At 41.2% G+C, this 12,791-nt stretch overlaps 1 protein-coding gene across 2 annotated transcripts in view; it reads right to left on the reverse strand.

The window, feature by feature from the left end:
- Window positions 1-5,291: 5,291 nt before the first annotated feature.
- Window positions 5,292-12,791, reverse strand: part of edar (ectodysplasin A receptor) — a 42,251-nt gene continuing 34,751 nt past the window's right edge. For both annotated transcript variants that reach the window (XM_022203619.2, XM_051959253.1), the window contains 4 exons: window positions 12,528-12,600; window positions 8,789-9,119; window positions 8,623-8,686; window positions 5,292-8,173 (listed from right to left, as the gene is read on the reverse strand). In XM_022203619.2, the coding sequence (XP_022059311.1) occupies window positions 7,797-8,173; window positions 8,623-8,686; window positions 8,789-9,119; window positions 12,528-12,600 (845 nt within the window). In that variant the 3' untranslated portion in view covers window positions 5,292-7,796. The remainder of the gene's footprint in view (window positions 8,174-8,622; window positions 8,687-8,788; window positions 9,120-12,527; window positions 12,601-12,791) is intronic.

The following is a 12,791-nucleotide window of genomic DNA, read 5'->3' on the forward strand; positions in this document are numbered from 1 at the left end:
ATGCATGTGCAAACAATACTTGCAATTGGTAGAAGATGAGATGTGGTTGTATTTTTGTCAAATTACTGCACGCCTGCCAAAGGAAATGTCAGTTTTTGAAAATTGATACATTTCTAGTATTATTCAGCCCTCAAATGAACAGAACCACTACAGTATGTCTACTGGATTTACTTACTAGATTTAAAATGTCCTGCTATGATCTTATCTTTGATCCTACAGTCTATAAAGTTCAGGATTGAGTTGTAGCTCGCAATTGATCCCATTTAATGATAAGAAATGCTATTACTTCAAATCAGTTTGGGTTACAACCACCTCTCCTGTGCAGCAGGCACCAGAACACACGCACGGCAACGTTAAACATTCTTTTTAAAAGTAAAATGTCTGGAAAACACTTTGGTTTAAGTGCATCTTTAAAAAATATATTGCTCTGTTGTAAATAAGTGGTATAATTTTAATCTCCCCTGGGAGCAAAACTGCATTGCCAGGTTATACCTGAACTTGGTAATTCCTGCCCGTCCCTCTCAGCAAATCTCCCTGATTATGTCTTAAACTAGATGAAATTCCTAATTTGCTTAATTTTTTGCTCTAACTGCACAAAACCGCAAGCAAAGGTGATTAAATTAGTGGTTACGGAGGCTTATGGCAGCAGCACGTGAGAGCAGAACATTTATGCTTCTTTTGTGGCTGTTCTAGCCGTGGAATATATTACACAGTAACTAGGAAAACGGTTACAATACTCTATCTCGGCCATTTTTACCAAACCATGTTCTGGAGCTGACCTTAAGGCAGGTTACCATGAGACGCATGAGTTTGTGTGTCCTGAAAGATACTGATGATTCCCATAAACTGCACGCTGTGGTAGTCCAAATATTCGGCCCTTTTTCATACTATTGTGTCACTTCAAAGCCGGTGTGGTTAATAAATATCCCTCCATGAGTATCATTGTGTTATCATCGACTGTTTCTTCATCATCCATCTCTTCTGCCTCGGAGCGCTGATCCACATAGAGGACAAGTTGAACCGAAGCTTCGTGTGAAGCCGTTCATCACTTTCTGCCTCCATGAACTCATCTGTTGCTTTGGCAAAGCTGCAGTTTGGAGCTACTGGCCAGAATGGTAACACACACAGCCTGTGAAGAATGAATGTAATACTGTGAGATCTCAAATCAGGCTGCCTTGCTGTTAGTGTTTCAGTTCAGGACATACAATATCAATGCGGTCACTCCCTGCAGCTCAGTAAATTCAGCCACAGATCTCATCTTAGTTGATACTTTCTCCTATTATTAAGTCGGTACCTCTATATGCAAATTAGTGGACAAACCCAACTACTGCAAGTACAGAGACTACAGCAGACAATGCTAACTACTTCTATGATACTCAGCTACAACTACATTTTCCATGTCTTCCTTTTAAGCCGAGTGAGACAAGGTTGATGTAAAAGTAATATTTTATCACACATTTGTTTTCCCAAGGTTGAAGCTCAGTGTTGACGATCGTACCACTTCAGATTCATTCTTATTGCACAATTTTGCACCTCAAAAATTAGTGAAACTCATTTTTACTTTATTTCCCCCACCATGAGCTTCTTGTAAACTTCAGTGTTTTATTCACCTACAAATCACTTTCTTTCACAGTTTACTTGCCATGACCAAAATCTTGTTCCCTGCCTTCACTGTGCTGTAACTTTCACACACAGAAACAGAGAATTCATTGATTGAATTTTGCAAGATCAATAGTAATGATTCTTGGCTTTAGTTTGCAGGAAACATCTATTTTAATATTCCTCTAAGTAATAAAGTGGCAACCAACTGCTAAAAACTTTGTCCTATTTCGAGGCTTCACTAGCGCAATAGTGTGACACAAAAACTGCATATTGTCATAACACATGACTAACACACTAATTAGGAATAAACAGTGCTCACTGGGTAAACATTTTCTGTCGATTTTTTTTCAACTTTTTAATGTTGGAATTTATTGAAGCTGACAGGAATTCAAAGTGACGGAACCTACAAAGTTGTTACAGCTGTCCCTCTTGAGTAAAGGGGATGAGTGTTTGACAGTGGAATAGATTTTGGGTGGAGTACGACTTTAATGAGGCCGTATTGCCTGTTTCTACTCCAGCAACTGTCAACAGCTGATGTATTTATTTTCATGGCTTCAGTAAAATCTGGTCCACGCTGCAGTCGGCATAGCAGCGTCTGCTCCGTGTTTCCTAACAAGCTCTGCCAATCTATCCTGGACAGCATCAGCCTCACGACTTCATACACTGATCTTGATTTATGTTTGGGTTCTTTCAGTGGACCAAAAATTCGGAAAATTACCTTAAAGAGCCGAGGTGCTCTGCTCTGGCTGGTAAACCTTATTAAAATGTTATGTGGGGGGGGGGGGCGGAGGGAGGAAGCTGGCAGGGGGAAACATCAGCGGTTCCAGTTCAGCAAAACCATAGGGTCAAGTCAATCAGCAATTTGATGTGGCAGACCACCATATGAATATTGTTTCCAGCAGCCGCAGTACACTGCCTGAGTAATGCAGAAAGCACATGGAGGTACGGGTAATATACCTGACTGTAAATGAGCAATTGTGTGATGGACTTGAGTGGAACCAGCTGTCAGAGGTTACGTATGGGAGACAGGCTGGGATTACACCGGTTTCCAGCTTCAAGTTTGTTTTCACTTCTTTTATTCTGCTTTTCGGGTTTGTGTCTGTTAAAGTCACTTGTCAATCCTGATTTGAACCAGGGATTTTCTGTATATGTTGCCTGCTTTTCTATCCATCATAATCTGTAGGATGTCAGCTTTTGCCGGCTCCACATTGTTCTGTTTCAAACTGCTTATTTTTCTTTCATTCTATAGCTCAGTGTATCTTCGTGTTCAAAGCGGTAGCACATTTTGGAAAGTATTTATACATATGCTTAGATTTGTATTGTATTTGACTATTTTTCTCATCCTCTTTGTTGAGAAATACGAATTTACAGCACGCAACTTCCATTAAAACCAATTTTCACCTTGTGTACAAAAATATTTAACAGATAGCGATATGATGTTTTGTTAAAGAACTTAAAAGGTATTGCTATGTAGATTTGTTCTTAACTCTGCCGTCTACTCGTCTCTTACTGTCTCTAACTCTGTAATTGACCATGGTTGGTATATAAAGATGGATAAACCTTCCATGACATCACACAAGTTTCTGAAAGAGCAGTTTTGTAGCTCAGTGTGGTGGCTTCAGCCGTCACCATCTTGTCACCAGTGTTGTAGCTCCTGGCTAATCCAAAAAAATAAGCAACAAAGTGGAATATGAGTGAGTGGAAGTGGGCAGTGTGAACATTTCTGGGCCATGGACTTTTCTATAGCAGCACCCACCTGTCACACAAAGCGCCTACGTCTTTCTTTATGCATAACTTAGAGCCTTAATGCCATTTACACGGGTGGCTTATATAATAATTCACCCCCCCGTTACAGTTGTCATAAATGTGGAAATCAGCTTTAGAGACAAAACTTTTTTTTCCTACCACTCTGTGTTACTTTCTCATATAAATTTGGTCATTTTAACATGGGGGTCTATGAAGATTTGTTCACTTCTGGTAAGATTTAGTCATTCAAGTGGCCATTCTGCAGTTTTTGACACTCGCGTTGTAATATTCAACCTGAGTGTATCAATCATTTTTTCTGCTGGAATGCAAGAAGCATTTCCAATGAATAGTTTATTCTGTAACTACTGTGACAACGTGTCAGAGGATATTTCCTTTTAGCAGAATTGTGCTGCGGTTATGGCTGTTGAAAGCAGTTCAGTTATAAAGGAGTGCAAATGCAGTTCATCAGACACAAGTTCTGATACAAACCAATTATAAAAGAAACACCTGACTGAGGTCTGGACACTACATGCACTCTGTTATTTGATGTGTCTGCAGGGTAGAGGTGTAGCTGACTGGCAGAGGTTTAATTAGTCTTCTGGTTGGCACTCCTTGCCCTGAAGAGGCTCTTTATGGCTTCACCTCTTCATATAAAAGGAAGCCAAGCGCTTAAGACGCTAAAACAGCCCCTGAAGACACACGTTGATGCATACGTGTGTGTATGTGTGTGTGCCTACTCGCTGTGGATGTGTGTTATGAAACTAAAAGGCTTCTCAGGTGGGATGGACTATTTGTGGGCAGTTCGAAGCGTTTGAAACATGAGGAGAGAAAGAGCTCAATGCTGCCCCGACATACCCTCAGCAGCATCGATGTGTCTCCGCTGCCAGACAGGTCTTTTCTGAACCAGCCTTAAGATCCTCAGCCAGCACATACACACCTTACCGTTTAGCTAAGGCTGCTGGAATTCTGGCACAAACACACTCCCACACCGAGTGAAAGAATAATGACAGAGAGGTGAGCAGAGGTGGCAGCTGCCGTGTCAAGTTGGTGGCGAAAGTCTTTATTAGAGAAAGATCAGGGGGTGCAGTCGATGGTTTTCACTTAAGTGTTGGCTGAGATTTGTGTTGATGCACATTCAGTTATATCATTTTATTATTCTCTAAAACAGAAAATATGATGCAGAAGTCAAGTATTTGTAGTAACAGTGAATTAGTTATAAAAAGAAAGAACTCTCTGTTTATGTAGAATCCTACATACTAGAGCCGTAACACAATGAGAAGTCATTATCTCTAAAAGGAGAAGTGGTTTGGCTTCCTGCAGTAGCAAGCCTGTGGAGGAGATAAAAAATGCCTTTGGGGGTAAGATCTAATGACTAAATGAAGCTATGGTCGTCTAATTGTGTCTTACAGCCTTTTTCCAATGAAATCATCTTTTATTTGACTAACCATCTAATTAATATGTCACATTTAATGACCTTTAATTAAATGTTTGAACTGGAAAATGTTGTCATTAAAGATTTTCCATTTGGTCTCTTAAAGCCATTAGCCGACCCTGTCAGTGTCAGCAGTAATGGCTGACAAACATCTGGGATGGACGACTGTACGGCTTACTTACCATATGAATGCCATTTAGCCCTGATAATACACAGAGGTGTTTTCTAATTACATTTTTATATGAAATTAAACAGAATACTGACTGCGGTAGACTTTAAAGACACTGACACAAAATAAATACATTTTGCAAGTTGTAATCCAATACTAATAGACTATCTTGTCTTATACAGCAAGTTTAAAATGTATTTAAAATAAAAACATATTTATGTGAGATGATCTTATTTTAGCTTCCCTAAGTCAGGCAATCAGAATAACACATAAAAGAAACCCTTTACCCTCAATAATCAATCCATTATAAGTCAGTTATTACATCAATAAATTCAAATTCAATACTTTTTTGCCATACATCTTTATTAAGATATACTTTATGTACAATAATAAGTTATATATACAGTTACACTTTGGTTCTGGGAAGAGTTTGTGTGTTTCTACATGTTCTATTATACTGCATGTGCTACTGAGGTAAGTGATTCATGTTTGGCTTCTGTACATTGTCATATCTGCATAGTATATGTCAGACAAACATTTTGCATGTCTGAAAACGGTCTCCTTTTCATTTCAATTCAGTCCACCTATTTTTTTTTCTTTTTTTTCTTTACAAAACTTCAAAAGTATAAAACAACAGTAAAAAACAAAACAAAATGCGTTTTGAATTGAAATGGACTTGTGGACGACTTTGCTCGGCGAAGACTGAATATTTAAGAGTGAGCTTTAGATCAAAGACAAACGAATTTATGGATACACACTTGATGAGCATGCACATTAATTAATTTAAAGTACTGGAGACCAGCCCCAGATTGCAATGCAGAATATGAACACAAAACTTAGAAAAAAAAGAAACTGTGCAGATCAGTCACAAGACATTATGCAGACAACATCAGATAAAGATCAGTCCTATTCCCAAGCAATGAGATCAAAGTGAGTCTTGGCGTTGACTGGACTTTGGAGCTTACTCCTGAGTTTGGAAGCTTAACTGCTAAAGAAATCCAGTGACTTGACCTGCAGCATCTTAACTGCAGCCATCATCACTGTAGTTAGAGTTAAAATGAGCTTTGATGCTCCTCATGAGCTTTAACCTAAAGCTTATCAAGCTACAGTTTCTGTTCTGTACGTACAACACCGAACGGGCTTCAGCTGCTTTTCAGAACTCACACAACTGCATATTGTTCTCATTTGCCATATTGGTCCCATAGGCGAGAGGGGAGCTTAAATCCTGTCTGAGCATGACTGAGCCGACCACAAAAGCTGAATAAAATCAGACATTTTTGGACTAGCGTAGAGCTGCCTCCGCCGCGGCCGGCACCATTCTCACACCGTTCACAGTGCAGCAACCCCTGCGGGCAGTTAGTCATTCCCCTGCCCTGGCATCGCTCTTTTTAAAGCGGGGCTTTTACAGCTTTTCCACTGGGCTTTCAGTGGTTAAGTGGCCCTAAATGCTTAATTAGGTGCTGGAAATCACAGGCACTTTGCACCCGCTCTGTAAACCACAACACTTCAGCCTATTAGGGGCATGGGGAGCCACACGCCAAATAATTAGGGCTGGCGGCGGCACTAGACCGCAGCATTGGGGTGTAAAGGGGGGGAAGAGGCAGAGTTATGAGCAGGGTCACAGACTGGGTCACCGCTGAGGAAGTAGCTACAGTAAGAGAGTATGCTGATCTGAGTGTTAAAGTTGTAGAAAGTGGATTGTGGACATGTGTAGAAGTAGTGCGATGTTCATTCAGTGTGCAGGACTAAGGCTCCAACACTGGAGACATCACGTAAAATGAATCCATGTGTTTTTGGCTTTTTAGTGAGGTGGTTGGTTGAACTTTTCCGTACACTACATCTGGTTGTGATCACTGCTTCCACACTTACCACACGTACGTTAATCAATGAATAAAACGTGTTTTAAACGACATAAGATTGCAGGGTCAACCCAAAATTGATACTATCTTTAAGACTTGACAAAAATAAAAATATCATCATCCGCTTTTGTCTACTGTTGCGTTTTTGCTGGTGAGATCACAATTCAGCAAGAGACATGGGGATTGTCCACAAATGCCCAAAGTTCACAAGCGAGTTTACCAGATAAAAGCTGAGCTGAATGATGCTTTAGCATTTCCAGCTGGGTATAATGAGCACATTTTAAGTAGGGAGCTCGAATCTGCTGCTGTCTTTCCTGTGTGATGACAGCGCAGCCGAAAGCACAGTTATGAATTTTAATTATTGCTGTAGTTCAACTAGGTCACTTTCTTTATGCGGACACAAACATCTGGTTACTTCAACTGAGGGATAAAGGACAAGGATTTGGTCCCGTTCAGTGAGAATGCAGCTCAGAAAGTTCTCTCACGCGAAGGCACTTTATTGCCACTGCTGCAGTGGAGCTGACCGATAACCATTACCAGCAGCACACCATTGCATCTTTATTTTAAAAAAACAACAACTTGAATCGATGCTAAGTTTTATTTTGTAAAAAAAAAAAGAAAAAAAAGACTTGTGTTGCATCCGGCGCACACTCCATTAAAGTTTTGTAGCATTTGAGAAAGACAAAAATCAACAAAAAGATAAAAACAAATTTGGATTATTATATTCTTGCAGAGGAGAAATATCTGAAAACTAGTGAAAAACCTGAATCTGAGGTCTTTAATTTTTTAAAAATCTTTCTTATATTTAAAGTGGAAACCTATTATAGCAAAAAAAAAGGATTGTGGACAGGGAGTCCACTGACATTCTTCATCTGATGGGGTTGTATACTGTATATGTGCTGTCCTCCCTGTCAGAGCAGCATCTCTCCTTACATACATGTGCACAGAAAAGCACTCGAGTCTCTAAAGTCTCTGCTCTACTGCATATTCAGACGCTAGCACAGCGTTGGGATGGAGACGGGCACGGTGAAGGACAGACTAACTGGCTATGAAAGCTGCTGATACCCGGCCGTCCAGAAACCTCACTGCTGCCCAGGACATCTGCACAGAGCGACTCCACGGCGTCCAGCCTCTCGATCTGCACCAGGCGGGTCAGGAGGTCGGGGATGCTGTAGCCCGCCGTGCTCACTCTCTCAAAGAGCTGCAGGCCGTCGCTCATGCCGCCGATCTCATCGCGCTTCAGCCCGAAACTTTCTGCCAGGTGCCTCCACGTCTTCACCACGGCCGCCTCGCTGCTGTAGGAGGAGCTCAGCATGCGGCTGGCCTTCTCCAGGCAGTCGAAGGGGAGCTCTGTCGGGCTCAGGCCTGGGCAGGGAGAGAAAATCAAGAGTTGGAATCAAAGTTTGCTTCATAACGGTCTTTCAAGGGTGTAATGGTTCTATATTTTTTCTTCAGTCTTAATCTGTTTCAGCTTTTTTTTGCTGGATGAGTGTTTCTTTTTAGATGACTCTTTAGCAACTGTGAAAAAAAAATGTAATTACTTTACAAAGTTGCATCTTTCTTCATCTTTTGTCATTCTTTTCCAAGTCCTCCAAAAAATACAAGAGGGAAGTGAAGTAATGATTTCTTGTTAAGGCATTTTCACTCCCTAAAGCAGTTTTCTCTGACAGTCTTTTCTCACAGTTTAACACAGTTTATATAAAGAGTGCCTCTTTACCAGAAAATAGTGAAGTCCCCCCACAGTATTAGCAGAAATCAGTTCTTGATTACAAAGCTTTGTAAGATGGATACTTTCCTGTAAGTGACAGACTTACCCTCAGTCACATTGCAGGCTCTGGTGTACAGATCTAGGATCTTTTTCCTTCGACTCTGTAGCATCTGTGTGGTAAAAAGCCAAATAGACAAAAATAGCATTATGAGACTTCCAGATGATGAAGAACCGAGAATCTGTTCATGATCTTAAAAGCTTCATCTTCCTACCCCTGGAGTTTTATTGTTGTTATTGACTGCGTTCACACTGCTGATGTGGTTGCTGCCGGCGATGTGGTTGACATTGTTGATGTGGTTGGGACTCGGGAGGTTATTGGCCTGGCCGGGTGTAACGGCACCGCTGCCATTGCAGGCCCGGCCGCGGTCCAAGAGCCCCAGAGAGAGCAGGCAGAGGTCAGGTTTGTTGCTCAGGTTGACGAGGCAAAGGTTGGGGTTGGGGTTAGTGTTCTCGGCTGATCCCTGTTTATCTGATGCCGCCTCCTCGTCGCTGTCGATGCTGCGGCTCAGCAGCTGCTCGTTCTCTGATGACGCATCATTTTCACTGCAAACACAAACCATACAACATATATCACTGCTTTCAGTATTGCCAAAATAATTGAAAATGTGAATGGCTTCAAATATTTTGCCAAAGAAGGTACACGGCTATCAAATAAATGTGCAATCTGAGTACTGACTGCTTGCAAAGTTTTGGGCAAATGTTTGTTAGGATTCCACCGGTCAGTTTCCACATTAACACACAGGCTTAAACCAGCACTCAAGTTTTTTAAGATCTACGTTTTAGGAAACTTACTGTATGCTAAACTTTGATTTACTTTGGACTTTTCAGAAATACAATTAGCTTTCTTACAAGTAAGAGGTTGTGCAGTCATTTAGACCATTTACTTACCCCTCTATAGCTCACTAAATAACACTTTCTTGTTTGTTTAAGCCTTAAAAAAGTGATTGTGGTTGGTGCCACCGTCACCATTTCCCATGATGAGCTACTACATCTTTACATTTATTTTACAAACTTGATAAGTAACTCTTAGCACAAAATAATTAGATGAGGCTGAAATAAGATTTATTGAAGGGCTGCTGAACTGAACTACAGTCTTAAATAAACTGGCAGCTGAGAGAATACCTCAGTTTCCTCACATTGTCAACGCATAACCATAATTTGCGCTACATATGTAAATGGCGACAGGCAATACACACAGAATGACTTGTGTCTTTGCGAACAGGAACTCTGACAAATGAAAGTAAACCAAAAGAGAAGAATGCTGTTTTGTTGCCACGGCTGCTGATGTTTCTAAGCAGTTCCTGTGATTGACTGAAATAGCCCTGCGTTTTACAACATGATACCATATAATATCACTTTATTACCCGTCCTCTCCCTCTCTGTCTGCCTGCTCCGGATTTTCTCGCAAAAAGCACCTTGTTGACAGAGATGCTCAAGAGAATGCCATTGTTTCAAAGTCCCACGCTCTTTTTTTCCTGAACACACACACACAAAATGGCATTGTTTCCCAGACATCTAACACCCACTCTGGCAGCTAATGCAGTGAGTTAGCACATCCTCTGGCATGCTGCTGTACCACACTATTTACCACTATTGATGCTGAGGGCTGTGTGTGTGTGTGTGTGTGTGTGTGCATGCATATGTGTATCTACTCTCTAATTTGCACCTCTTCCATTATATATTGGGACAACGTATCGATCTAAGCATGCTTACTCCAATCATTCTATCATTTGAGCACAGAGATCGCTGTAGGTTTGTGTGCAGGACTGAATACTATCATGTGTTTCCACACTTCCCTCTGCACGTTGGCCACCGTCTATAAAGCGGCATTGTCTCGACTCGAGGGAGGAGATGTATTCCGTAAGAAGACGGTGAAGAAACTGTTATTCTTTTGTTGTCTGCCAGGACATGCTTTCACCTGGTGGTGGTTTTAGGTGAAGCCTGGAATAAATACCCCTATCCGTCTTGACAACTACCTCCTCTGTCCGTCTCTCGGCGCTTAAGAAGCTTCAGGGCTCATCTGTGCGACCTCATACTCAAACCGAACTCACCTCTCTGCCTGCTCCAAAGCCACATAATGGCTCTCTGCTTCATTAAAAACAACAAAATGAGCTTGTTTTGTGCATTAGGCATATACATATAGATACAGGAGGGGAAACAGGCCCAGCAGCAGTGATACTACAACTGCAGCAACTTGTTCTGTGGTGGCTTAATTATGGGCAGATGGTAAAAAAAAGATAAAAGATTCTTTCTGCTGGGTAGAGCCTTTGCGACGCCATGTATGAAAACACACACACACAGACACACGCCTATAACACACTCTGAGATCACTGTGTGTGTGTGCGCTTTTCATTTTTTACTTTTTACTTTACTTTTTGTGACAAGCACACGTACTGTACATAAAGATAGCTTGTGTTTGAGTAAAATCTAAAATAGTCATTTTAGTCTATTTTTTAAGCAAATCTGATTAACTTCTAGTTTCCTAAAACTGAAGAACTGTTTTTCTGAACGATGAAGTGTTGACCATCTCATTACAATGTATGCTCTGCTGGGAAATCTTGGGTCCTCGCATTTATGTGGATGTCACTTTGACATGTACCATCTAAATATTCAGCCCGATCTCACGAGGATTCGTGAAACTGTCACGTAAGTTTTAGTTTCGGTTTCGTGCGCACCAACACGATTTCGTCATGTTTTTCGTGCCGCTCACCACGAAATGCGCACCAATGTATTTTAAACGGCGGACTTTTCGTGCCACCCAGAACGTATTTCAAACGAATGTGTGTATTATATTTTTAATGTAAAACCATGGCGAATCCAACGCTATATTTTGCATGACATCGTCCCTAACCATAACCCTAACCATAACCATAACCCGGTGGTACACTTACCTTTTTTTTTTTTTTTTTTTTTTTTTTTTTTTTTCCCCAATTTGCATAGGAATTTCAAGAATGTCCGGCGGCCGGCGGCCGCAAACGCGATCACACAAGCAGTATACGCCGATGGACAGCTTAGATCGTCATGAATCCGCTGGTATAAACCACTTTCAGCTGTGATTACCACAGCGGGTTTCGTTGTGAGCAACACGAAAAACATTTCGTGGTGAGCGGCACGAAAAACATGACGAAATCGTGTTGGTGCGCACGAAAAAGAAACAAAAAATTTACGTAACAGTTTCACGAATCCCCGTGAGACCGTGTTGAAATATTGTTGCCAACTAAGCACACCAACAATGGCAACAGCAATCCTCAACACCAGCAGCCTCCCCCAGAAAGACAATGTGCCCCACTGCACTGCTAAAGCTGCTCAGGAATGGCTCAAGGAACACGACAAAGAGCCCAAAGAATTGATCAGACTTTCATATTTCCCAAAGGATCTGCTGCCAAAAGTCAACCAGCACACCCCCAGAGGTTACATATCCATTCCCTGTTTTGTTGCAATTAGAAGGACCTACACAACTTGGACTGTTGGTTAGACAAAAAGAGACATCTGAAGACTTTGGCCAGCTGGAAATCATTAGATGAATTTCCACTGGTCACTGACATTGAATAGAGAAATAATTTACGGAGAAAATAATTAGATGTGCAGAAACAGTTCAACATATCCAGAAGTTGTTTGACCATTTTTTAGTCTCTAAAACTTCTTTTAAGTTACTGACAGAACTAAAAACTCAGTCATTTCAGAGCCTCACTCAAAGCCTTCATCTGCACCTAGTCTTAGTTTTAAAGGATCATATCCGCCAGCAGGAATCTTATTTTGGGTCCTTTATGTTTCACTTTTGCATGTCAGCTCATATCAAACCGTGCATACAGACTTCTGCTGCTTAGACCCATAAGCTGTCTGGATTTTACCAGTAATCACTGAAAATCTTCTTATTTTGACTGATCCAATTTGTTCACACAGATAGCAGGAGGTTGGTGCAGCCGACTGAGAATCAGAGGTTTCTCTCACCTTTTCACCGTCTTCTGAGGAGGAGCTTTCAGTTTGTCGAACTCATCTTTCTCTGCGTAGATCACCACATTGTCTGAGAGAGTGGGAGAGAGAGACATACAGGTTTACAGGGGAGCTGGTTAATGCATAATAGAAGCAAAACACAGAGGAGGCAGTAATAATAATACATTAAATTTGACTATAATTGCTCAAATGGGGGCGAGTGTGGGCATAAGTGGCAATTATAGAATAATAGCAGATGGGAATTTTACTTCATTTTTCAAG

This window comes from Acanthochromis polyacanthus, chromosome 14, assembly GCF_021347895.1.
Source record: "Acanthochromis polyacanthus isolate Apoly-LR-REF ecotype Palm Island chromosome 14, KAUST_Apoly_ChrSc, whole genome shotgun sequence".
NCBI lineage: Eukaryota > Metazoa > Chordata > Actinopteri > Pomacentridae > Acanthochromis > Acanthochromis polyacanthus.